This window comes from Helicoverpa zea, chromosome 18 (assembly GCF_022581195.2).
Source record: "Helicoverpa zea isolate HzStark_Cry1AcR chromosome 18, ilHelZeax1.1, whole genome shotgun sequence".
Taxonomy (NCBI): Eukaryota; Metazoa; Arthropoda; class Insecta; order Lepidoptera; family Noctuidae; genus Helicoverpa; species Helicoverpa zea.
This window is the reverse complement of record NC_061469.1, coordinates 2,774,792-2,801,954: the sequence shown is the minus strand read 5'-3', so window position 1 is coordinate 2,801,954 and position 27,163 is coordinate 2,774,792. Positions and strand designations below refer to the sequence as shown.

General features: G+C 35.1%; 1 protein-coding gene across 1 annotated transcript; it reads right to left on the bottom strand.

Annotated features, from left to right (window-relative positions):
* Positions 1 to 3,868: 3,868 nt before the first annotated feature.
* Positions 3,869 to 16,499, bottom strand: LOC124638789. The gene is made up of 4 exons (XM_047175887.1): positions 16,449 to 16,499; positions 10,240 to 10,459; positions 5,811 to 8,923; positions 3,869 to 5,573 (listed from the first exon to the last, which is right to left on the bottom strand). Exons 1-3 carry the CDS (start codon positions 16,449 to 16,451, stop codon positions 8,685 to 8,687), a joined length of 462 nt encoding a protein of 153 aa, XP_047031843.1. The 5' UTR covers positions 16,452 to 16,499; the 3' UTR covers positions 3,869 to 5,573; positions 5,811 to 8,684.
* Positions 16,500 to 27,163: the final 10,664 nt, after the last annotated feature.

Genomic DNA, 27,163 nt, shown 5'->3' with positions numbered 1-27,163 from the left:
TTGCCTTTGATTCAAGTGACTTCTCAAATGCAAGAGCAAAATGGGCGTTCCCGCTTGGCAGCTAAAACACTTGAATTTCTCTTTCCTTCATATTCGTGTATTAATATAAAGGTAATAGGGATGTAAGAGCCGCATTTATTTATTTATTAATAAATATAAAATATATTAAACCGTTTAGTAAATTCTGTTAACTGTGTAGATAAAAAAAACATGGCCTAGTGGCGAAGTAATTCATATAAAAAAATATTTAGTGAAATTTAAGTAATTAAAGTGTATGGCTAAACATTGCTCATACTTCTACAATGGTGCTCTATTTCTTTGTCTTTTCTATACAGGGTGTTATGAAAACGGAACATTTTGTTTTTTTTTTTTTTTTTTTCTACTCAAACTTGCTAGTATTTATTTTTAAATAATTATTTTCAGTTAGCATAACACTCTGTATCTACATAGTTGCTTACTAATATGTTATTCAACGCTTAGTTCGGGAATATTCAGTAGAATTTGTTAACAATTTATTTACGCATATTTTTATAAATACTTATTTTTCTATGCTATTCTACAATTTTATACTGTCTAAGGAAAGATGCGAACAGTGAATTATTACTTTCGGATGTACGGTCAGGGAAGAAAGTCTTTATACAATTTTAACAAAATAGTTAATTTCTATGACAATTTATTAAATCCAAAACAATAGATTAACTTCCTTGACAGTACCTGGCCTGCTATTGCATATCAAAACAAATTGTAGTATATTATATTTTCTTATCTCTGCGACAATCGTCTATGAACTTTAAATATTTTAGTAAGCTTAGCTTAGCCGTTTCGAATGTGTATTTGATGTATAGTGTAACAATATACTGTATTTGTAATATATATGATGTCAAATGTTTAGCTCACTACTGTGGTTCTAAAAATATATGTACCAGTTTATAAAGGAGTATGTGTAAATTTCTAAAAAGGATTAATTTTGGAAGTGTCACTTTCGTGTAAAACAAGCCAATTTTCATCAAATTTTATCAGTATGAATAGTCAAACACGAAATCATTAATAAGGTACTTTTTTCAAAAGTTTAAAGGTAGCTTTAATATTTCTCTACCTATATACTTAACATGAAAAAAGGGATCTCTTTTCGGCGTTAATTTACTTGAAATTGTAACCAAATGTTTTTTTTTATTTTAAGTTACAGACTGTTAATTTAACATTTCATGCATTATTGTATTATTTTCCGATTAAGTAACATTTGAACTTGCAAATTATTTAAAATAATTGGCCTAACTATTATACTTGGAATTGTAAAATATGAAATGTTACGAAAAACTTCGAATATCATTTATTTGAATAAATATTTTGATAGAAAGGAAAGGATGTGATTGTCTAACAGTGTCTTATTACGTACTTACTTAGGATACAGTTAGCAATTATACTTGAATTTGTGTAGAGAGAGACTTTGCAATGTTTTACACATTTACACTTTACTTACGGAATTTATTTATTTTACAACAAAAAGGGCTATTGGCCAGTTACATTTGTTTAAAAAAAGCTGTTCTTCTCACAGAAATCCCGACATACCTATAGTATCGTCTACCTACGGTCAGAATTTGCTTGACTTGGCATTCAAGAGTGCATTGAGCGCGGAGTGTATAATAATATGCGCGCTATAAGATATACAATATCGAAATGTATGATAATATAGTGATATATCGAAGTAAACATTCGGATTCGAATAAGGAACAAGAAAGTTGAGGTTTTGTATGTGTAAAACATTTCAAAATATTCTCATTAGGAAGTGTTTTATGATAGTGATCTGAACAAAAATATCTTACACCCATCTTATACCTAAGTTTTGATCTCAAATGTAATTTTTTTATTTATTTTAGATCTGAAGATTGCTGTGATTTTTTAATTTAATGTGACTGAGTTTTTCAGTATTATTTACTATGTTGTGAAAAAAATCATGATGGTACATTTAGTGGCTACTTTATTTTTTTCTTAAAAGAAATGCTACATTATGTACTTAAATGAAGCACTGTATTATAATTTTATTACTTTTATTTAATGTAAAGTTCTTTATTGTGATAGACAAAGAAACCAAACCAAAGAAAGTGGGTTATGTGAAAAAATATAAAAATACTGTCTTCAAATATTGGTAATTTACAAATGTATTTGCTGATATAAAAGATGTTAATATTGTAAAAAAAGGCTATAAATGGGCTTACAGAGGAAAAATAGTGTTCATCAAAATGTGCCAAAGACTGGCTAAATGTCAAAAAATATAATATAACGTGTTAAACTTTAAAGCATCTGTCTGTACAAAGCCTTTGCCCAATTATTTCATACAATTTCTCAATTTCACGCACAAACTCTTTTTGCCTAACCTGGCAACCCCACGGTCTAACAAAGTGTTGCTATATGGTACAACTTAAAGCCTACTATACTTCGGCCGTTCAGAGAATGCGTTCCTGACACCTATCAGTTAGTCACGACTAGTGATGGGCACAACATAACACTGAGTTCGTTACCGTTCCTTCAAAATGAACCGCCGCATTATTTTAAGATTATTTTCGTTTTAAATTGGCGGAATCATTTGTTTTATATTTTAGTTATTTAAGTGGAAACCAAAAAAAGGTAATATTCATATAATAAAATTGTTTTATTTATTCTTTGTTACAAGTACATTGAATTGAATGTGCGAACAGAATATTAATCAGACTCCGATTTGCTTGAGGAGGTGGTGTCTTCATCATCATCTTCGCCTACATGTATAATTATATTATTATCAATAACAGAATCAATCCTGATATCTCGGTCTAACAAAAGCCGGGTAATCAAATAAAAACAGATCGAAAACACTTGAAAAACGTGGTCTATGCGCACGAAACGACAACGGACGACTGTTTTAGCGTCACAAAATGGCGGCCCATAACGCCATTTGGGGTTACCATTTTTAATCTAAGTATAAAAATGCGGTTTAGCGGTCATAGTTTTATTTTTATATTTCATAAACGTTATAATTAAGTCTTATAGTCCATTATTTTCCAATTCTTAAAAAGAAAATCAAAACGTATTATTTTATATTATAACTGTATAAGAACAGATTACGATACTTGCCTGTTATTTTTAGCACAGCACTACAAAATATAAACCGCTGACATAACCTTGTAATAGCGCAGTATAGATTTAGAAAAATATTGTTTACCAAGTTATTTGACACTCAGTTTGGCACAAAATTATAACATTCATTGATTATTGATATAATAATGTTGTTTTAATGCTCCTCAATTGTTAAAACGGTAAACAACCAGCAAAAATATTTTTATCGTAACTGCAACGCCATTGCAAAGTTACGTCGTCAGTTCAATCGCGACGTGTCAGGAACGCATTCTCTGAATGGCCGAACTATAAACTTAAACTACTTATAAAAATTCTTCAATGAAAAATGAACTCTATCTTTTCGACGTACAAGTTAATTTTGTACAACTCTGATTGTATATGTGTATACCTGTTATATATAGGTAGTGTATGTCATATACTTGTAAGTAGAATCTTAGATCGAACCACCCTTATCTGTGCTGTTGATGAGATCAAAAGAAATCTATTTTAAATATCATTGTACGAGATTATATGTTAAGTGTAAGAAATAAAAATATTAAAAATACTATCTGTTTTTCTTGAATTACTTTAAAACTTTTTGTAGTTAGTAATTTCATACTTATGTCGTCTGTCCTTAGCTAGACAGGTCTTTTATGACCAAGTAAGTATAATCAATCAAACACATTCTGTAATTACAGCATGTGTAGTATCAGTTCTGAGCTTGTTTTCATAAGCACTTGAGATAATGTAAGAAGGTAAGATAATAAAACAACAGAAACACGTTATTAACACATTTATTTATCATCGTCGAATAGAAAAAAGAATATAAAAACAACAGTATTCGAGTAATCAACAATGATTTATTATAACAGCAACAAATAACAATATTGTGCATCAAAACTTAACAATTATTTGTTCTAAATCGCACCAGGTAGCTTGGTTTCAAGAAAAATGAATATTAAGAATGTAGAATAGAACAGAAGTTTGAAAAGGAAGAGAAGAGAAAAGATATAGAAATAGTAAAAGAAAGAAATCTTAAATGTGAAAAAAGATAAGAAAGTGAAGAAAGAAATATGAGAGATAAGAAGCGTCTATTAGAGATGGAAAAGAAGGGAATTGAGATTTGAGAAATAGAAATAAGCTGAAAGTGAGAAGCATGCAGAAGGTGAAAAAGTAATAAAGTAGCAAGCAAGAAAAAAGATAAAGTAGAAAAATATATAAGACAGAGGGTAAGAAAAATAAATTGTAAAGTAAAGAAGGCAGAAAAAAAGGTGAAATAAGTGCGAAGTTAAGGAAAAAGAAAGTAGTAAAAGCAAGATTTAGAATAGAATAGAAGTGAAATTAAAAATAGAAATAGAAAGATATAGCATAACTAAGAGTAGTAAGATAGCGTTTAAGTCGAAAGAAGAGATAAAGCGTGAAAATGAAGTACTAAAGTACAGTATTGAAGAAGTGAAATATAAGGAAAATAGATATAGCGTGTAAAGTGAAGTTAGAAGAAAAGAGAAGATATAGAATAAAAACGTGAAGTTCAAAAGGATGGAGATAAAGCGAGTGTATAGGTTCAAAGTAGAGAATAAAGTCAGTGAAAAGATATGAAAGGAAGTACAAAGTAGATTAAATAAAGCCAGTGGTGTTGTAGGGAAGTAGTAGAAATAGTGTTGAAAGGCAAGTAAAGTTTGAAGCAAGTGAATATAAAAGATAGGTTTAAGTAAGAGTAGAATAAAAAGTGCTGGAAGAAATGCTTAGTCCAGTGCTACTTGACCTGTGCGTTTGGCTAGATTATGAGGACAAACAATTAATCATAAATATTGAAATGCCTGACGATACCAAAACTGAATTCTACGATGATACCTACGAACAAGTCATACGCCATCACGCATTAGAATAACTTCGAAAGGTTCTTTGAACATCGTAGTGTTAATGGTCAATGAGTATGAAACGGAAGCTAACGCTATACTATGTATAGAAGCAGCGTTGTGTTCTCCTTTCCTTTTTCGCAAAGGAATAAGTCCTCGATGCGTCGAGACTGCGCTCCATGACTTTACTTCATTGCAGACTGCAGGTAGGGTCAAGTAGATTCATCTCCACCTACTTACTACTCTTCGCCTAGATATTAAACTGTATACTATGGTGAAGAATAAATCTTGCCAGATAATTTTATTTTGTCAATGTAGACACATGTAGACGCTTTAAGAAGAGATGTTAGAAGGAATATAATTAGGAAAATAAGAAATAAACAGAGAGGAAAAGGAAGGCGGTAATAGTAGAATAAAGATGAATTTTAATCACAGAGGTATCAGAGGTAAAATTCTTACAGAGATAAGAGAGATGAGAGATCTTGTCTTATTTATGAAATGAAGTTTAAGAAGATTATGTTGGTGGTAATGATGATTTTGATTATTGAGAAGGAACTGGAAAGATTCTTGAAAATCATTTGAGTATGTACGTAGATATGATTATGATATTTATTTATGAAGGTACAGCTTGGCAAAAAAGAGTCTGACGCGGTGACAGTTGGAACTAAAAATCAAAATCAAATAAAAATTGTTAACATCGTTAATACTGGACATTGAAGTATCCCAGGGACATCGCCTACTTAGGATTGAATATCTCCAAAAATAACAAATATCAAAATCTGTGAGTCGTAGTATTCCGGGTTGCCACAGGTGCGATAGTGCTGACCTCATTTATTCCACACTCTTTTTTGCCAAGCTGTAGGTTTGAAGTGTGAGCAGGCAGATAAACGTCATCATATAGGGAGAAAGGTAATAATCGAGATAATCGAAGATGAAAAATAGTAGGACAGAAAGTTGACAGAGAAATAAAATAGATTTAAAGTTACTTCATAGTTGATAACTTGAAAGAAGTAGAAAATAAATAGACAATAGCTGATTGTGTAAGAATAACAGATTTGAACATAATAAAGAAGATTTTCAATTCAATGCAAGTAAGAGAAGATAAAGATTTAGGAAACTGTATATATTTATTGATCAAAAAAATTTGATTCAGTGCCGTGATTATTGAAAAAAAGAGAAGAAAGTAAAAGACGATATCAAAAAATATAAGAGTAAAAACAGACATGTAGTTGGTATAAGTGATATGAAAGTAAAAGAGAAGTGGATCGAAATCTTGTTTAAGTTAAAAATAGGACAGATAGTTAAAGTAGATAGATAGAAAAGTAAATACATAGAAAGATACATCCATAGAAAAGATAAATACATAAAAGGAAACAAAAAATAAGAAAAATAATTGAGTAAGTACTAAAGTTGAAATAAAATAGATAGGTAGATAGAAAAGACAGATATAGAATAGATATTAGAAGTATAGTGAATAGAAATAGAATAGGTATTAGAAAATATAAGAAGAGTAGAAATTGAAGATTGAAAATTTAAAACGAACCTAAATAGATTGTGACAGATTATAAAATAAGATTATTATACTGTGAGTGAAATATGATTTTCGTATATTGAAAAAGAGGCAAGTGAAATAAGAAGAAAATATAAGATAGTAAAATAAAGAGAAAATGATAGTAGGTAAGAGAATAGAGAATGAGGATGAAAAACTAGAGATAGTATAGAATAAACAGTAAGATTAGAAGATTAAGAAAAAACATAGAACATAGAAGATAGAAAATAGTATTTAGGTATGATAGAGAAAGAAAGAATTGGTATAGACTGAAATTCAGAAAGTTAAGAAAGTACTGGAACAAAACGTGTAAAATGGAAAAAATATAAGATATAAAGATTGTATTTAAAAGTAAGGTTAACAGAGGAAGAAAGAAAAGAGTATCATCACGGCACTTATGAAAAAAGTAAGTTATAGTCCAAATTGATTGTTCAGAATAAGTAAACAACAGACAAAGAGTAAGAAATAAATGAAACAGAAGGATTGTAAAAGGAGACTAGATGAAATAATGTAGAAGGATCGTCATAATAATGCGTAATTATAAACATAAGTCAGACACAGATTAGGAACAGTATAGGTAAATTAAGATAAGTAAGTAGACAGTACAAGTCAGCTGAGAATAAACAAACTTTAAAGAATTGGCAATGAGATTGATGGCGGATAGGAAAATAAATAAGAAGAAGCATTGGTTGTATAAATGATTCAAGAATATGACAAGTGATTAATTCGTTGAAGAAAAAGAAAGAGAGTTAGAAGTTAATAGCGTTTCTTGCAGTTTTTTTAAAGTCGTTAAAATAATTTTGGTGCAGACATCATTATCATTAGCCGCGTACGCACGTACGAACAAATTTGTTGCGTTACATGATATGCAACAACTTGGTTCGCACGTGCGTACCACTATCGAACATCGAACACTCTGTTCGTCAAACATGTTCGCGGCGATCCTTGTAGTGTGTTCTGTATGGACGGTGTTCGAAGCGCTTTAATAACTTCACAATCGACCACTTCCAACGGCGCCGTCATGGCTACTAAGATAGAGTTCACGACTGTTGTTCGCGAACTCGACTCGAACTAGGTTTGCGTTCGTGTTCGAATATGCCGTCCATACGTACGAACCAAATGTTCGGGTCTGGTGTTTGTGTTCGCTATGTTCGTGTTCGTACGTGCGTACGCGCCTATTTGCTTAGCATGCTCCTGTGTCGAGGTCGGTTACCAGTCTCACTGGATGCAGCAGATTTTCAGTGTTTTACATGGAGCGTCTGTCTTTCAGACCACAACCTAGTTATCCAGGCAAGCCGATACCCCTTGGTAAGACCAGTTAAGAAACCTTACGGCTTCGGGCTATCCGTAACGATTGCCAAGGATGTACAAATTATATAAAGAAAGATAAATAAAATAGAGAGAGTAAATGCAAGAGGAGAATGGTGATATAATAGAAAAAAAGGGTTTGATGAGTATGATTAAAAAGTAAATCAAAGTCTAAGTGAAAAAGTGAACATGCGTGAAAAGAAAGAAATTATGTGGAGTGATAGCATGAAATGAAACGAAAATGAAAGTAACAGTTATAGTATATTTGTAAACAAACAAAATGAAAGCGATACAGATTTAGCAGATAGATAAGAAAATAATGAATGAATAAGAATGATAAAAGAGTAGATAAGTAATAAAATTTATGATGATATTGTACTTGTACAACAATTTATAAAGAAAGCGTGAAAAAGCAAGCATAACAGTGAAGTGCAAGGAAAGATAGAAGTTAAGAAGAATAAAGATGAAGATAAAATAAAAGAAAGCAAAGATAAGAAGATAGAACTACCTAGTACGTATCACAGTGTACTTTGTAAACTTAATTCTAATAGGACAGGAACTACCATTGAAAGTGCATTTAAAAACGTTGAGCGGAATGAACCGTTTTGAACAAATGTGCGGTTATTCAGCTATGAACCTAAACCTAATAATATCACTTGAAATAATACTGTCTTTGGTCTTATTAGAGTAACAAGTGCTTGGCAAGATAGACCTCTATATTGGCAAGTTTTGAGTCAGAGCAATCCTAAGATATCCCACTTATTTTAAAAGAAACTATGTTACCAAAAGCCTAACGTTTAACAAAAACTGAAAAGTTAATGTTAATTAAGTGGGATTCACCTTCTAACGGTAGGATTTGCTCATCTTGCTTATGTTACCTACTTTCTGTAGCTAGAATCTTGTTGGTTATTGACTGGGTAGTCAGCGTACCAACCGAAGGCCCCATTATCACCGGTGTGGGCCCCGAAATCCACGTACTCTCCGAAGTCTGGTGGTCTTTCCGCGAATTGTGAGGCTCCGCCGTATGTTGCTGATCCAGAAGCATCTTGTGGTTGCTGTTGTAGTCTTACGAGTCTTGCTGGGGCCTCATTTTCTACAGGCGGGGCCAGGGCTACGGCTGTGAAGAAAAAAATAACATGATTTCTGAAGAAAAGCTTGTTAAAACTAAGTGGGGCATTTTGGTGACCTACTGACAAATGGCAATGAAAGAAATCTGGGAGAAGTAAATCTCAAGCTAATTTTAGATTGTGCGATAAAAAACGATGCTGCAATAAAACTCGTGGCAAAAATTAAAGTTGCAAATAAAAATCTTGATATAAATGCAAACCAGGCTAATGAGCATATTCTCACGGCCGATACATTTATACGAAACATTTCAAAACCTGAGTTGAAGGAAATGCGGGTACGCATGCATAATAATGTTTACGAAATAGATGGTAATAGTTTTTTTTTGCATGCACAAACCGGCACAATCAACGGATTAAGCGTGCGTGACCGAACTTAATTGAGCAACGCCTTCAATGGCCGCCCAGTAGCAACTAAGTAGAGTGGTACCACAGCTGCAAGTCTTACAACACCCACCAACTCACTATCTATGACCGCCTCATACTAAACGAATACACCTACAAACATTCAGATCACGTCGAAATCGAAAGTAACGACTTGAAGTTACAACATAATCAAAAATCATTGTGAAACAAAAAGTTTTAGCGAGATTACGTAAATCACTTTACAAGATCTAACAATGAGGAAAGTAAACGGTACTTCAAGCCCGTACGTCTTTGTTCGCCGAGTGAACGGACACGATACAATTGAATGTAAAACACGTTATAACAAATGTGTAGCTGCATAGAAAGCAGTTGATCCTTTGTTCTGCAGTGAAAGTGATGGGGTCAGAATAATCTTGATTGATGGCCGTACGAATCGACATACAGATCCATTTAAATGTCTGCTATTTCGCAACTGATGAAAGGCGAAGTACTTACTTTCGAAGATGATGAATGATAAGTTTGAGTGGGCAAAGTCACGGCTACGTAATAAATTAAGCATTATTACCAAACAGTTAATAAAAACGGTAATAGGCAAGACTGGGTAATAAATAAAACATGTTTCGTTTCCGCAGCGCTCGCGGAGACGTAGTGATTTCCTCTCTGATAGTAAAAAATATACCTATACCTATTGCTGATTGAATTGGTCAATAACTTTAATGATGCAATTCAAATTAAAAATACTTAATGGCAAAATTTTCTATCTGTAGTAAACTCAAGACACATTCCGAGCAGATTCTGGCTTAATAAATAAGAGACTTGAAAAGGCTGATAAAAAACTTAAAAGACCAAAGAGGTTTGCACCAATTGAAATCTCAGGTTTGCACTAATTTAGGGCAACATTAAGCAAAATATGACAGTTATAACAAAACTACATAAAACTTACGTTGCTGCTGGTACTGCTGCAGAGGTATAGGCTGATACTCTTGCTGGTACAAGGCTTGAGGCAGCTGAGGCGTCAGCGGCGGTGGCGAGAGCGTCTGCCTCGGGACACGGCGTACATGTAGCGAAGATAGATCCACGAACGCGATCTGGTCAGCCGGGACTGCTATGTAGGAAGGCATGGCCGTCGTGACGGCCGCTAAAGCTGCCAGTATTAGTGTATGCTGTAAAAGAAGGATAAGGTTAATAGTCTAGAACGTTCTCAGGTAAATCCAGAAAGACGGGTAATAGAAGAGGTAAAATTCCAGATTAGAGTTTTTGGTCTCTGCCGATGTCGAAATTCACAGTCAACCATACGTTTCTATTTCCATTAACTAGAACATCCAGTGACAACGTATGAAAATCATCAACTCCATGGATTTAGTGGTGTTGTTTATTTTCCATGTCTATTTAAAATAAAATGTAGGTCGGTCTGTCAGTGTCTCTCATAGTTGAGATACATTTAGACCGGTTCTCATTGCTTTACGAAACTATTTAGAATGTGTGAAACGTTGTGTAAACTATGTGCGGTTAGACCTTGACTAAGAAACACTAGACTAATAACTTCCTTTCTTCCTGCAGACGGAAAGACTAGACTAGATTTAAGATTAACTAAACAATATTTTTTAGGCAAAATTTTGATTAGAGTCAAACTCAAAATGTATTATTCAAACTTGACTACCTACTAAGCAGCAATATTTGGACGTCAACATTTACAAAAGGCAGTCCCTAAAACGCCCACCCTTCATCACTTCCTATATGTTTTTGCTGGGAAAAAATAGTGGCGCAACAAATTCCTCATCTAACGTAGTCAGATGTTTTACGAAAGCGGGTGAACCATACACTCGTGCGTATGTTAGAAGTGTTGTTTACAAACAAATACCTAACGATGATTAGGTACCTAACGCCATTCTGTCAACTCGCGTGAATCAAAACAAACTTAACGGCTTTATCTCGAGAACGGGCAATTTGCACGTACAACAGGTAATATCCTCAGATTAGCGACGCAATGTAGGTAAGAGTGATTATAATGTAGTTAGCTATACCACGTAACAAACCACTGTCATTTGTCACTGTAAAGTTAGGTAATGTTTGTCAGCAAGTGAATTATGTATTCAGTGACTTTAGAACACTATGCGTAGTAACGTTGTTAGATCATGAGATGTTTTGCTTTCTCTTGGTAATCATTGATACTGTGGTAGTTTATCGAAGTAAATAATCGGCAAATAAGTGTGCCATTAAAATATTTCAACGAAACACGGCAAATTGCAGCCATCGTTCAACTCGATCCATAAAAGGATGCTAGAACGCCGAGATTTCCGCTTGATCACGATATATTACAAATATGTATTACTCACATTGCCTCACAAGTGACACGGGCTTGCAATAAGGGAACTGGCACTACTGAGTACTACAGTAAGTTAACGTTTAGCGGCGCTTGCGCAACGGTAGTAATTGGAGCCCGCCCGCGTTGCGCAACCAAAGACATGCGCGCTGGACCGCAGAGTTCATTGTTTTACACGAAAGCTTTCAGTGTCGAAACGTTCAACAATTAGTGAGAAAAAGATTATATCGATAGGCTTTTTGTTAATTTTTAACGGTCTGGGAATAAAGTATAAACAAAATTAAGCAACAAAGTTAATACCTTTCAGAACAAAGTGCAGTAACCTATTTAGGAATGCAGATTTGCATAGTGATTGAGTCACTATCGTATCGAATTTCGCGATTGCAGTAATGCATGCACGGCCCATTGACACTAAGACGTATTTTGTTACCTACCATGCACAATTGATGATTGCTATTAGAAAACAAACGAGCATACACAAATCGTGTCACGTATGATTATCGTTAACCTCCATTGGATGTTGCAGGACTTAAAGTATGTGCAACAAAAGATACATAGACTGTACGTGCAGTGGAAAAGTTAACATGTTGCAAAGATAGTTTCATTCAATACATATTATATAACGACTACAATTAAAGTTGAATAACTCATCAGTTATTATACAAACTATGAATGAATCACAAGTCTCACTCAAGATTTAAAACGACCATTTATAGATTTATGTTCTTAAATTGTGCGAAATGTCGTAATCCTAGTTCTAAACTGTGTAGGTTGACAGTGGGTGTCACTTGTCAATATAATTGAATAGTCGATCAGTGGGCCGCGATGGAAATAAGCCCACATTGGACTTTCCATTTAGACCTTGAATTTGCCTGTATAGCAATCGACCTTAACAACTGTCGCGACAAAAGCTTTTCAATGGCCGTTTGTGTCAGCGGAAATGTCATATCAACTTGTTTTACTTGAGTAAATTCTTATTTTTATCACGTCCATAAAGTAAAGAATTTTATCAGCTGACTTTTAAGGAACAAGATACCGATGCAGTGAAAGTGTTACTGTAATTATTCTGTCATTAGTGAGAGGCGTATACGCAGCGCGATTAAATTGATTAAAATAAGGAAGGTATCTTATACGCATTCTAGTAGACAGATTTATCATGTCAGCAGATAGGCATATAATAAAAAGCTAAACTGATCTAGGATAAGAATAAGAACTCTAGCTGTTAATTTTCTCAGGTTTCGCGGGTCTCAAGTAAATTATAATGCTTTGTCACGGTTTTGACATATCAACGTCAAACAATGCGGCATTTATTACGCGCTTGAGATCTTCACATGTTTTGTCGTTGAAGAATTCACACATTTTGTGGCAACCGCAACAATGCATGGTAGAATTGGTGAATTCACAACAACTGTAGGACAAGGCTATGTTGTTTTGGTATGTAGGTAGTTCTTTAGAAACGAACGTCAGTAGCACAAATTATTTTTACGTAATCTATTATGGCTATTATCTATGTAGTTGCAACCGTTTAAACTTTCTGAGTGAATGAGTAATTTTAGTACCTAGGTACCTATGTAAAATGTCGGGATTCGAATCGAAGGACCAAAATTGGAGGAAAACTATATATGAATTAATAATTTTAAAGCCAAGTTTCAGATTTTGTACTGAACTTACACTAAGGTTTGTATACTTTGCAGTATATGAATGATAAAAGAACAACATTGCCCAAACCGAATATTATCAATGAGTCCATCTAACATTGCGATATAAGTATGTACATATTTCAACAAGTTGTTGTTATCGCTGCCTTTGAACTTTCAAATTCTTTTTAAATCTTTTCACTTTCAGCTTAGTTCCATATAAGGTATCTGGTAGATACTATAATGTGCCTAAGATTTAGCTTATACTGCCACTACGTCCGTCTGTGAGCATTATTACATACATTACATAGTCTGATGATTGAAAGAGAAAAAAAAAACACACATTCGAATTAAGAACATCCTTATTTTTGGGAAATTGGTACAAATAACTAAATTCCCTACTTCTATAAGTTTTATCTTTTCTCCTGTCTTACGTAGTTTCCAAATACCGTACCTATAAATTGCCAACTTTACCCAACTTCGTTGAGTTCCAAAGCTGTTAACACGTCTGGTACTCACGATTTACTTTCAAATATCAGCGTCAAAAGCGAAATTACGTTATGTAACTGTCTAATATAATGTCTTCAACTTTTCATGCTTGATTTGTTGTCAAAACACTGACAGACTGAATTTGAATGTTTTGAGTTTTGGAAAGTTATATGTAATTTCATCTGTAAACGATACTTTTAAAATTCAATAAATAATAACCCTTTAAGTCGTATCGTAATATGCACGGATTAGGTTAGTTTTTTGGAAAAAGTCTGGGCATAGATATTAATTTTGGTTTTTGGGGGTCGATGGGCATGCTATCCTGGATTAATTTAGGCTTATGTTGTATTTAATTTAAAAAATTGTTTTAATTTTTAACCGACATAACATAGACTTATTTTTAGTTTCTCTGCATTCAGTTCAGTATTGTAGGTACCATAGAGTCACAAGAAAACTCTCATCATAAATAAATTTTAGAGCATAAATTCATAAAACCAAACTTTTTAGTCGTGATTCTTTATTTAAACGTGGCCAAATCAAAGCCAAGCTAATGAGCCCAATAACAAATGTTACGTTCTTACAATTAGAAAGTAGAGTAAATACAATTTCATGGCTTTATGAACTGGTTGGTATCAATTACACAACCGTTTTGCACCGAATCGAATCCAATCGATTAAAAGTAAATCGACTTTTTACTTTCTTTTTGATCGGAAAGTCAATCGATTATTTCGTCTCATTTGTTAGTAGTGATCTTTCTTTTCAAGATAATAACATTTATTGATCGGAATAAAAAGTTTTTCTGTTAACTATATAGGTACTTCAGCGTGAGAAAGTAATATTTTTATTGAAAGTCAAATTTTATTTTATTTATTTGTCGATACAACTTACATAAAAAGCGTCAATTATATAATTTTAGTTTCGACTAAATAGTTATTTTTGCTGCAGATTACATCATTGTAACAGTTACTTACTTGACTATTAAAATATTGCTTTTTTTTCAGCGCAAAAAGTTTTTCAGAACGCCCATGAAGGTAGTTTAGAATTATTTTTTTCTGAATCAGTTGTTGGTCTTTAGAGGCAGTCTTAAATGATTTTATGTATTATAGTTATCGTTTTAAAATTTTCATTCCATTTATGATAATGACAGATTTAAATAACTGAATGCAAAACGCTATATTATCAAGATTACAAAAAGTTCATTTAAATTCCATAATAGTTAGTTATAAATATTATAATAACTGCTTTAATTTGCAATTTAGACCTTTAGTAGTAGTAGTTCCGGCTATGCAAGTGTACCTACAGCCCCACCCATTCCTGGTCACCTTCGATACAGTTTCCGCGGATGAAAGGTTTTTCAATGCCATTTACTTTTTGCTTTTGTATTTATAAATGTAACAAAATTATGTCGTGTCTGTGTATTGTGTCTGAAGGAACAAGGTCGGTTGTAAAAAAAACTGATTGACATGAATTGCACCTTTTTTGTTGTCAAAAGACGTTTTTTTTTTTAATTTGATATAAAAGCTGTTAATGGTTAATATTTTATCAAGATTTTTACTTCCTATATACTATATTTTTATCACTTAAGAAATAGTATTATTTTTATACAGTAAAATTCTTAGTAATTAAATATTGTCTAAGATAATAGATATTGTCTCAATAAATTAAATTAACTATCTTCACATCCGATACTTATCGAAGTAACATGACTTTTACTGGCTTTTACAAGGCTCATAAATAAGACACGACTCTCTATTGTCACGGAAGATAAATTGTCTTAAACTTTTGTTAAAGTCAAATAGAAATAGAATTCACGATCTAGTATCCATTGAAGTAATATAATAAATAATAAGATAAAATAACTTTACTTGACATTTAAGAAGACAATTAGCTCTTAGGTTTCTTACCTGCAATTCTGAGAATTTACCTGTATGTTGGAAAATCACGAATAGGTAACTTAGGAACAAAAGTTAAGGAAAATGATACGAAAAACTTAGACGTTTTGATGCCTGAGTTAAAGAATAGATGAAAATGATTTTTTGAATTTAAAACTAGGTATTTTGTAAGGTAGATTAAAACCTGCTTAATGAATAACGTGGCATATTGAAAAACACATTTATAAATAAATGGCACATAGACGTACATAATGAGTTTCGTGGTAATTAGAGCAGAGTGTTATTGTTTCAGCTGTGTAAATTAAAATCTAACTAGTCCACTATTGCCTTCAGCATTTCGGTCAGTTAATGCTCTATTAATTTCATAATTATCGTAACTTTACAATAATTAACTATCATGAATTTAATCTATGCTTATTAAACTTCATTGATGTAAATAATAGGATGTGATATTTCATGAGATAATATAATTTTTTGCTATCAGCGCCAATCTTTGTTTCCGCTGTTCATGTAAAATAATTGACAAATGTAAAACCCAAAAACCCAAGCTGATATAAAAGAAAAAGTAAATATGAATTACCGTAATACGTTGTATAATACTTAAATTAAAATAAATAATAATAATTAAATACTTTCACTAAGACACTTAAATAAAATACACTATGATAAACACTAAGTATAAGCTCGAGTCTTGGCTGGGGCACTGCCGTGCCCTCAGATAATACACTATATTAAATAAATATTATGTGATAAGAACAAAAGGAAAAACAAAACACGGCGTGAACAAATCGAAAGTGAATTGTGAACTGACCATTTTGTCCAGAGATGGCGTGACCGACGCGACACGACGCGTTCGCCTCGACTGAGCTCGCTACAACCGTTGCTACAATTTATAAAGTATCCGTACCGAGCGGTTTCACTTTCTACTCGGGTCCGGTCGAACATGATCCACTTTTTTACGGTCGCCATAACTCTTACACCTTGAATGGTAAACAAAGAGCATGTTTCACCCCCGGGAGAAAAGACCAGGTGGCTCATTTTGTGGTCCTTTGAGCCGATTGCCATATGACTTGATTATATCAAGATACGAGTATTAACGTGGTGTGTGTATTTGCATATGAAGTGAACTTGACATAACATGTGGCGTGACTCAGTGAAAAGCTGGACTCTTGATAAAACTTGATATTTTAATAGCTTGTTACACGTCCGTGGTACTTTTAGTGGTCAGAGTCAGACTTGTCAATGAATGCACCCTTCACACTTCTCCTGCAAGTTTCCCACATTTCCTTTATAAGTATTTGTATACTAGGCAAAAGGGGCATTCAAGCTTATTACACTCTGAGCTTTTCCGCTAAGTTACGGTTATTACCGCGGCCCACGGCATAAACTATTGACCTAACTCGTGCCAACACGAGATAGGAAGCATGAAGCATAAACATAAATTATGATACCGGCAGTTGTAGGCACTTCAGGACTCCTTAACTCCTAAATCTGCTTAAATTAATTTTGAGGACTATGAAGTATTTTGCAATGCAAGAGGGCTATGACATTGGGGCTGCGGGATTGTTCGAAAGAGTTACCGCGGGCCTTGTACATAAATGGCTTAAGAAGGTACATGATGGGTTTTAGTCACTAAGAGTCAGACACTCCTTCACAATCGCTGCTTGTCCTCAGCGGGAAGGGTAATTTGATGATGATCCATAAGATATCAACTCTCTGCTAAAAATCCAAAGGTCCTTAAGTCGGTTCCTATGAATTACTTGTACCTCCTACTATTCTTTCTTTAAATATGGTAAAAGTAATGATTGTAATCGTTATATAATTATTTGCATTCTAAAAATAGGGGAATTTCTAGGTTACATAAAGTGTAATTTGTGGTAATTCGCGTAGGAACCTCTAATAAGCTATTTGTTTACTGAATCAGTAAGAATTGTGCCTCTAATAGAGTCGAAGGTGTTTAGTATTAGGACCGTTTGACGGCCGTTACTAATGATGCGTTCAAAAAAAAGTATCACATTTATTCAGAAAAAATTGAAAATAATATAGGTAAGTAGGTTACAAGAAAAGAGTACCTATCGGCAGATTTTCCTAAATAAGTACAAACAGGATGTTGACATTATGTTTAAATACAAACTTAAATGGCCTAATCTTATCTGTCTCTAATCTTTAGTTACCTTTACAGCTAAATCCTTCATTGATTTCTCGCAATAGTTATTTATTGTGTTTCGAGGTAATAAAGCCGAGGCACAGTGAGTCATCAGCCTATTCAGAACTACTTGACTAAAATCTATTTACGTCTGTAGATCTGTCCCCAATATTCTATCTATCTTTTGATTTGCTTACTAGAGATAGAGAAGCCTTTTTTTTTTCCGACGTCAAAAATCATCAAATGACCCCTCCCGCTGTGGGTTAGCAGCGGTGAGGGAGTGTCAGACTCTTACTGACTAAAAACCGTCGTATTCCGTCATAGGCCTTTTTTGTACCAGGGCCGCGGTATCTCTTTCGAACAACCCGCAGCCCCGGCAGGCCTTGGCCCTGCTGGGCCCCGCTGGGGTTGCTGACATCTCTTTGAGGAGCGCGTGAAACAACGCGCGCCGTCGACACGGGTCTGTCGTCTAAGCAGACAGAGGGACGATGAGCCACCCGAACTCACCGCCCACAGACCCACGTAGATAGAGAAGCCTGACACCAATAACTGTTTCGGATGGCACGTTAAACACGTACCTAGGTCCCGGCTACCATAGAACATCCCTGGCAGTCGTTACGGGTAGTCAGAAGCCAGTAAGTCTGACACCAGTCTAACCAAGGGGTATTGGGTTGCCCGGGTTGAGGGGGTCAGATAGGGCAGTAGCTCCTTGTAAAGCACTGGTAGGTACTCAGCTAGATCCGGTTAGACTGGAAGCCGACCCCAAAGTAGTTGGGAAAAAGGGCTCGGAGGATGAGATAGAGAAGCCTGACCTGAACTGACTGACTTTACAGTCTCAAAGTTTCGGTACCAGTAGTGCACAAAAGAAAACAATGTAAGTATTTTTGTAGTTCAGACTGAAGCAACAAACTCTTTGTTCTCATGATTTATTTAGCGCTTTACATTCTCATGTAAATAAATGAAATTTTCTCCCAGGCGTGTCTAATTCGGCTGTGAGAACGGACTTCATTCAGCTTCTTTTTAAAAGGACCAACATTTTTTGGTCTTGGTGCCTTGTTCTTCATTGAGCACAAGACTTAATTACTTTCGATATCTTACTTCTTATTAATAAAGCGGAAGAGTTTGTTTGCTTGAATGCTTTAATCTCAGGAACCAGTGGCGGCCCTAGGGGTGTGCGAACTGTGCCATCGCACAGGGCCTCGCGCTTGGGGGGGCCTCGCGCTACAACCCACACTAATATAAAAAAAAAAATATATTATTAAAAAATATAAATCTGGTCCAAGAAAAAAAATGTGCTATTTTTCTTTACTTCTAATTCATTCTGCGTTTACTTTTTGAGTCCTCAATTTAACAAAAAGTTGGCACCAAAGTAACAAAAACCACTGGCTCTCGATCCAGTCACGAATTCTTTTTATTTGTGCTTAATTCCGAGTTTAATTTGAGAGTCCTTAAACAAACAATTTAAAAAATTCGCGCTCGCTACGCTCGCGACTGTTCACTTCGCAGTACCTTTCCTTCTAACTTGATTAGAGTAGTTTTATGTCCCAAAACTACGATTTTCGCGCTCGCTACGCTCGCGACTTCACCTTCCACTGTTGTTTCTTATACAAGTTTAGGTGTTTCAGTGACCCAAACCTCAAAATTTTCGCGCTCGCTACGCTCGCGACTTCACCTTGCACTGTTGTTTCTTATACAAGTTTAGGTGCTTCAGTGACCCAAACCTCAAAATTTTCGCGCTCGCTACGCTCGCGGCTTCACCTTCCACTGCTGTTTGTTGTACAAGTTTAGGTGTTTCAGTGACCCAAACATCAAAATTTTCGCGCTCGCTACGCTCGCGGCTTCACCTTCCGCTGCTGTTTGTTATACAAGTTTAGGTGTTTCAGTGAACCAAACCTCAAAATTTTCGCGCTCGCTACGCTCGCGACTTCACCTTGCACTGTTGTTTCTTATACAAGTTTAGGTGCTTCAGTGACTCAAACCTCAAAATTTTCGGGCTCGCTACGCTCGCGGCTTCACCTTCCGCTGCTGTTTGTTATACAAGTTTAGGTGTTTCAGTGACCCAAACCTCAAAATTTTCGCGCTCGCTACGCTCGCGACTTCACCTTGCACTGTTGTTTCTTATACAAGTTTAGGTGCTTTAGTGACCCAAAGTTCAAAATTTTACTTGATTTATTTTTTCATCGATCCTTTTTTAACTGAACCTAGACGGTAGCGCCGCTTTTAAGTCCTTTTATTAACAAGAAAGCAACTCCTAGTTTCCGTATGAACCTTCTTATTTACGACGTTCGAACTACTCAAGTCACAATCTTTCAATACATAGGGGGCGCTTTTGTCATGATGGCACCCGAACGCTACATGAGCTAGAGACGGCCCTGAATCAGTTATACGAAGAGCTGAATATTATCTCGGTGCTGAAATATATATTAGAAAATAATTTAACTGAAAGGACAATGCCAGGGTCTGGGCTCTAAGTTTGCCCAGCAGTGGGAGTAGTTCCAGCTGGTTCCATAGTGCACTCTGAACACGAAATCCAAATATTTTTGAAATTGGTCCCAGAGGTCCCGAAAAAAACCGGTTCAAATGTTCTCCATAGATAGTCACTTTATGAAGCCCAAGCCATTTGCCCAGAAGTGGGAATGGTTAGAATAGGTTTTTTACTTCACTGTTTACACGAAGTCCAAATATTTTGGAAATCGGTCCCAGAGGTCCCGAGAAAAACCGGTTCTAATGTTAAACTTGAACAGTCACTTTCTAAGGCCCAAGCCATTTGCCCAATAGTGGGAATGGTTAGAATAGGTTCTTTACTTCACTGTTAATACGAAATCCAAATATTTTGGAAATCGGTCCCAGAGGTCCCGAGAAAAACCGATTCAAATATTCTCCATAGATAGTCACTTAACAAAGCCTGAGCCATTTGCCCAGCAGTGAAAGTGGTCGAAATAGGTTCTTTACTGCACTGTTGACACGAAATCCAAATATTTTGGAAATCGGTCCTAGAGGTCCCGAGAAAAACCGGTTCAAATGTTAAACTTGAACAGTCACTTTATAAAGCCCAAGCCATTTGCCCAGTAGTGGGAATGGCTAGAATACGTTCTTTACTTCACTGTTATCACGAAATCCAAATATTTTGAAAATCGGTCCCAGAGGTCCCGAGAAAAACCGGTTCTAATGTTAGCCAGCCATTGTTAGCAAGCCATTTTAAGTAGCCACAAACCTAACAACCTCTTTTCTTAAAATAACATTCAGATAGTGGTTTCACTGTTAACAGGATAAAAAAAAAAAAACAGAAATAGACGTTTAAAGGTAACTGTTGTTTCTCTTGCTTTTCAGTCTCTATCTACCACAATCAGTTCTAAGTTCGTGTAGCGTCATGCAATTTATATCCGTAATGGCAATGGACAAATCTTATCAAGACGAATAAAATAAGCTCGAACACGAGGTAGTAAATAGATGCCGTTGAGGAGTTCCCTCGTCTCGCTGTCGTCTCCATCGTCAGGTCTGGTCTTAACCTCCACTGTTTTGTGGTGTCGGAGACATATACCCGAATGACAAGTTTTTATTCGATATTCGCTAACAATTTTTCCGAGAGTTCCCTATTGTTTTAAGGTTTCTATCACCAGACCCTGAACCGAATAACAAAGGAACCATTTGGAAAGTAAATCCTTTCAAACAATAAAATGATTGTTTAAATCGGTTGGTAAACGACGGTGTTATGCACGCACAAACGTAAAAAGAATACAAACGAACTGAAAAACTCCTCCATTTTTTGAAGTCGGTAAAAAAAAATCTCGTTCAATACCTCGTATTTGTCGATTAATATTATAATGCATTTCAATTAAGGTAATAAAAGTGGAAAAGTTAAGAGTTCGTAAGCATATTTTTCGTAATATTGAATAAGAGTCAAACCAGTTTTTCTCAGGACTCCTGGGATAGATTTCGAAATATTTCGGTCTGGGACCTATTATCAGCCTATGGAACAAAATAAACTATGCAGTTACTGTGGGCAACTCTTGAGCCCAACTTCCATACAAAGAATAGCATTGTCCTTTATCCCACTACCGAAATAGTCTTGAGAATTCGAATAATAAAATATTCATGTCGAAAAAGCAGTTTTTCGAGGCTTAAAATTATTAAAACATGTTTAAGGAATTCGATGACACAAGATCGCCTTTCAGCAATTGCTATTCTTTCGATCGAAAATGACGTTGCACATACATTCCATTATTCTGCTTTAATTAAAGATTTTAGTCTTAAGAGAAGTCGCAAGCATCAGATCATTTTATTATTTGTTAATTTTGTGATTCTTTAAATATAAACTGTAGTAAAATTAATTTTTTTTAATTTGTTTAACTTGAGCATTTCTCCTCAAACATGACGTTTAGCTAAATCAAAACACCAGCTTACTATCGCAACACATACTTTTCACGTAGGACAAAGGGCCTCGCATAGACCTGCCGCACGTAGCCTCGCAATGGCTAGGGCCGCCGCTGTCAGGAACTATGGGTGGGTCCAATTTGAAAAATTCTTTCAGTACATAATTAGGTAGCCCATTTATCGAAAAAGACTGTAGGCCTTTTATCCGGGCGTGAGTGAAACAGCTATCAAAAGCTAGTTAGTAAATAATGGGCTGTTTCCTCAAAGCAAATCACATGAATTGTATTTATGAACAGGAACTTAATGATGCAATGAAAACTTTATATATATTCGTCTTTTATAGCCACCATTTAAGTTAAGTCACCATAAGATTTTTAAACACGACATAATGCATTTCTTTCGTTCACAGTTTAACGTGGAAATGGACGGTGAAATCTAGTAATTACCTAACAATTTTCTAATGCGTACGCCGTTATTGTACTTACAGGGTTACAGATAACCCACAATGACCCCAAATTGTACAATGCATTTGGACATGTTGTAACAATTACGTGATCATGTGCATAAACTATTTATTTATTATATTTATCAAAATCATTGTGGGAATCTAAAAAACAGTCTTATCGGGTTGCCCGGGTAACTGGGTTGAGGAGACGCTCCATGTAAATCACTGGTCACTCAGCTGCATCCGGTTAGACTGGAAGTCGACCCCAACATAGTTGTTCCTAATAAAAAGGCCAATCAAATGATCTAGTTTATCTACATACATAATCAGACATTTACTTAATTTTAAGTTGGGATTATAGCTAGCAAAGTTAATTACAAAACCTGTTTGGATAAATGATGCTGATGATAAATTCATAAATCACGCATGCATATTCTATGGGACAAAAATTACTGTTGGAGACGTTGACACCATTTATAACCATAAACTATCTAATATGTACTCTACTCCTACTCTCTGCCTACTCGAATAACTATGGTCAGCAGTTCTCCTACGGACGTTCCCAATATTCTATGTAAGTTTACGTTATTCTAAAAAAGAAAAAAGTAGTAAGCAAATCCATAGATAAATGGAGTATTGGGAACGGCTGCTAGTGGATGTCTATGGTGAATGGCGACCATTCATAAATTCTGATTCTGAATTCAAAAAATCTAAAAAGTACGTTTAGATGATTGACGTCATCCTCCGAGCCTTTTTCCCAACTATGTTGAGGTCGGCTTCCAGTCTAACCAGATTCAGCTGAGTACCAGTGCTTTACAAGAAGCGACTGCCTATCTGACCTCCTCAACCCAGTTACCCGGGCAACCCGATACCCCTTGGTTAGACTGGCAGTTTAGATGATTGACGTATTGTACTAAAATACTTTGTTCGAGAACAAAATTGTTATTTTAATGGCCAATAAAATTAAGCCATCGTTTATGCATTTTTGCATTTAATCTGCCAAAATGTGGTCCGGTCAGATTTCTGTCTGTCCAATCTAATACCGGAGCGGCCTTGAAGCTGACATTTCCTTGGAAAAGGAAGTTTATTTCAAACGTTAGGTACCTACGTATGTACGGTATTTTATTACTAAGAATTTATAACTTGTAGTATGTGTATGTTCTTTATTCTGATCTCGATTAAATGTTTGATATAATACCTATATTTTGCCATTCTAATACCCGTAACAAATTATTGTATTACCAGTAGTAATATTTAAGTTTATGGAGATCTGCAGCTCTGTGGTAAGTAAATTCAAACGTTGAACCCAAAAGGGAAAGTGGAAAATTTGGAGGGTAGGCACTTAAATTCAAACCTACATATTAACTAAATAAGGACCATAAAACTTTTTGGCACTTTTAGCTCCTAATACGAAACTGCATATGTGAACTTTTATTAGCCTAAATATATCTACGTACCTATAAAAGACGAGTTTTATAACCATGTAACAGACTTCTAAAAATGGTCATATTATTTTGAAGATGTTATCAAAGGCGGTGTCCGTTTTAAGTTTACGTATTTCATCACAAGTATACTGTCTACTAAGCTGGTTAGATCTCACTTTGTTAGCTACGAGCCCTGCATATAAATAGGCTCGTGGTAGCCGCCTTATGTAATCGCTATAGATTTCTAACCTCTTAAAGGGAATGAGGTCTGGATTGAATACTGATTAGGCTTCCGTGTGATTGTAAAAAAATGCTTAAATTGGTAGGAATTAAAAACTACCTGTTTCCCGGAGCTCCTCCTGGGAATTATATGACACAGCTTTCGCCAGTTTTTGCTCGCCTCCCGGCGAAACTACTCCGCAAACCCGAATAAAAATAGCCTGTAGTCCTCCTCTGATATTATCGTCGTAACCTGAGATTATCGCGGTCAAACAAACTCTTCAGCTTTATAATATTAGCATAGGATACTATTGACTACCTCTAGGTATGTAAGTATTGTTATAGGTATCGGTCATTGCAGGAAAACATTGTAAAGTACCTACCTAACTCGCTCATCCTTATAAAAACAACAAATTCTTAAGGATACGTGACCGAGTCATGTAGCAGGAAAATAACAGTACCTATTCCTTGTGATAACCCAATTTCCTCAAATGATTGTATTATGGGAAATACAATATGTATTTGAAAACAAATCCTCGTTAAAGTAATATTTTAGGAAAACCTATTTGATGACTACAATACCTCATTCTTTGTAGAAAACAGTAGGTATCTTTTGAAATCATAAGGGCCAATTATGCCGACAATTGTAGGTATATTGGTGTTTTAGTTTTTACTGCAAAAGCGGGATTTTTACCTTTTTACCCAACCTTGATTTTAGGTAAATTCCTACCACTAATTTACTGTTGGTGGTTTTAAATAGGTTATAAGTTTTAGACAGCCATGTTCCTTCCAAAGACTTCTTGCCGCTTATTTCCCGCCATAATCATAGATCGCCGCCATTGCAGTTTTGATACGCCATGATAGATGTGTGAAAAACTCAACCGACCGATTCTTTTATTTACATATGAGTTGGTCTTTTATTTACATACCTACTTACATATTTGTTAACGCTGTAATATGCACAATGCATGCATATTGCATTGTAATTATCGCTTGCGACATATTAGTTGCTTCATTAACCTACTAATAACAATTTTACGCGCGACTGATACATGCGAATATGCGATGCTTACCCAATTAAGATTATATTAATTTAATTTGCAAAATCGTTTCATATTTTATTTTGTCTGCAAAAAGCAATCTGGTCGTAGGCCTTGCTATTTTGGTATTTTCCTCAGTATGTAGGAAAACCAAGGAAAACACTGTCGTAGAATTATTTTCACCAACTGGTTTTTACATTTCGAATTCAGACAATTAGGCCTATATATGGTACCTATAGTTTAGTATAATATAACCTTATAGCTATGCCCCCTCGGTTTCCCCTACGTCCTAGGGAAACCACTTACCGCAACAGGGTAAAAAGTAGACTCTGTTTTTCTCAGTAAAAATATACCTAACTAGAATGGTGTTGGAGCCTAGAAATAATCAGTTAGAGACTCTAAAGCCTTCGCAGCCTTTAAATTCTTACATGAAATTCTAATCCCACCCAAAACAAAAATGTGAAAGGCTGCCAAGTTCGATAATATGGGAATGCTTCGCCTATAAAAGAAGTGAGATCTGAATAAGTACCAAGTTACATACACATACCTCAGTTAAAAATAGTTACTTTTTAATGATGTTACTTGACATAGTTTTCACACACCTTGTTATAAACCTACTAAACGCAATGAATCAAGTATATAATTTTCTATTAAAACTTGCACCACTACCCACGGCCGGTGTGTCGCTTTTTTTTTGCTCGAACTTGGCGGACATACTGCCGTGTGTCTAGAAAAACGCCGTGGTTTTAAACTGATATTAGTGAACCAAAAGTAACTCATTCATCCTCCGAGCCTTTTCCCCAAACTATGTTGGGGTCGGCTTCCAGTCTAACCGGATTCAGCTGAGTACCAGTGCTTTACAAGAAGCGACTGCCTATCTGACCTCCTCAACCCAGTTACCCGGGCAACCCAATACCCCTAGGTTAGACTGGTGTCAGACTTACTGGCTTCTGACTACCCGTAACGACTGCCAAGGATGTTCAATGACAGCCGGGACCTACAGTTTAACGTGCCATCCGAAACACAGTCATTGGTGTCTAAGATATACTTAGAAAGTACATACAAACTTAGAAAAGTTGCATTGGTACTTGCCTGACCTGGAATCGAACCCGCACCCTCATACTCGAGAGGTTGGTTCTTTGCCCACTAGGCCACCACGACTCATTAACAACCAAAACCAAAAGTAACTCATTAACAGCCAGTTTCTTCATCAAAAGTTAAAGCCACAGTAAAAGTCAAAGTAATGTCTAAAGTAAAAGTAACGGTCAAATTCAATTTAGTTTTGCTGTCACTTTAGCCTTGAAAAAACGTATTTGACCGTTACTTTTACTTTAGTCATTACTTTAACTTTAACTTTTGATGAAGAAACTGGCCGTAAGTGTTACAAAACAATCTAGAAAATAAACAGACAATATTATCGAGCAAATGACTCGGAAGTTTGCTCTCTCGACTGCGATATTGTTACTGCGATCTCGATGTTACGTAATATCGATTACGACTCGTTAATCGATAATCGAGTGACCGGAGCAACCCTAAAAGAGATTTTTATTATTAACTGAATTGAGTAAAAGTATTAAGGAAATTGGTAAAAGGTAATACTAATCTTTGACGGCAGTCCTGGCCTTTTCAATTTCGGAGAATAGTTTTTGTGGAATATTAAAACAGAAATTTCAATCCGCACCTACAAATTAAATTCATAGAACTGTCAAGTAGACCTATGTTTAGTAAAAATCAAACAGTCTTGATTCCTAAGATTCGATTCTCAGACGCAAATAAATAAAGCAGCTCTTTTACAGTTTTAAAAATGCTATCAATGTGATAAAAAAGCGAATGTTAAAGACTATTTGTATAAATATGCATTCTAACTTATTAATTCAA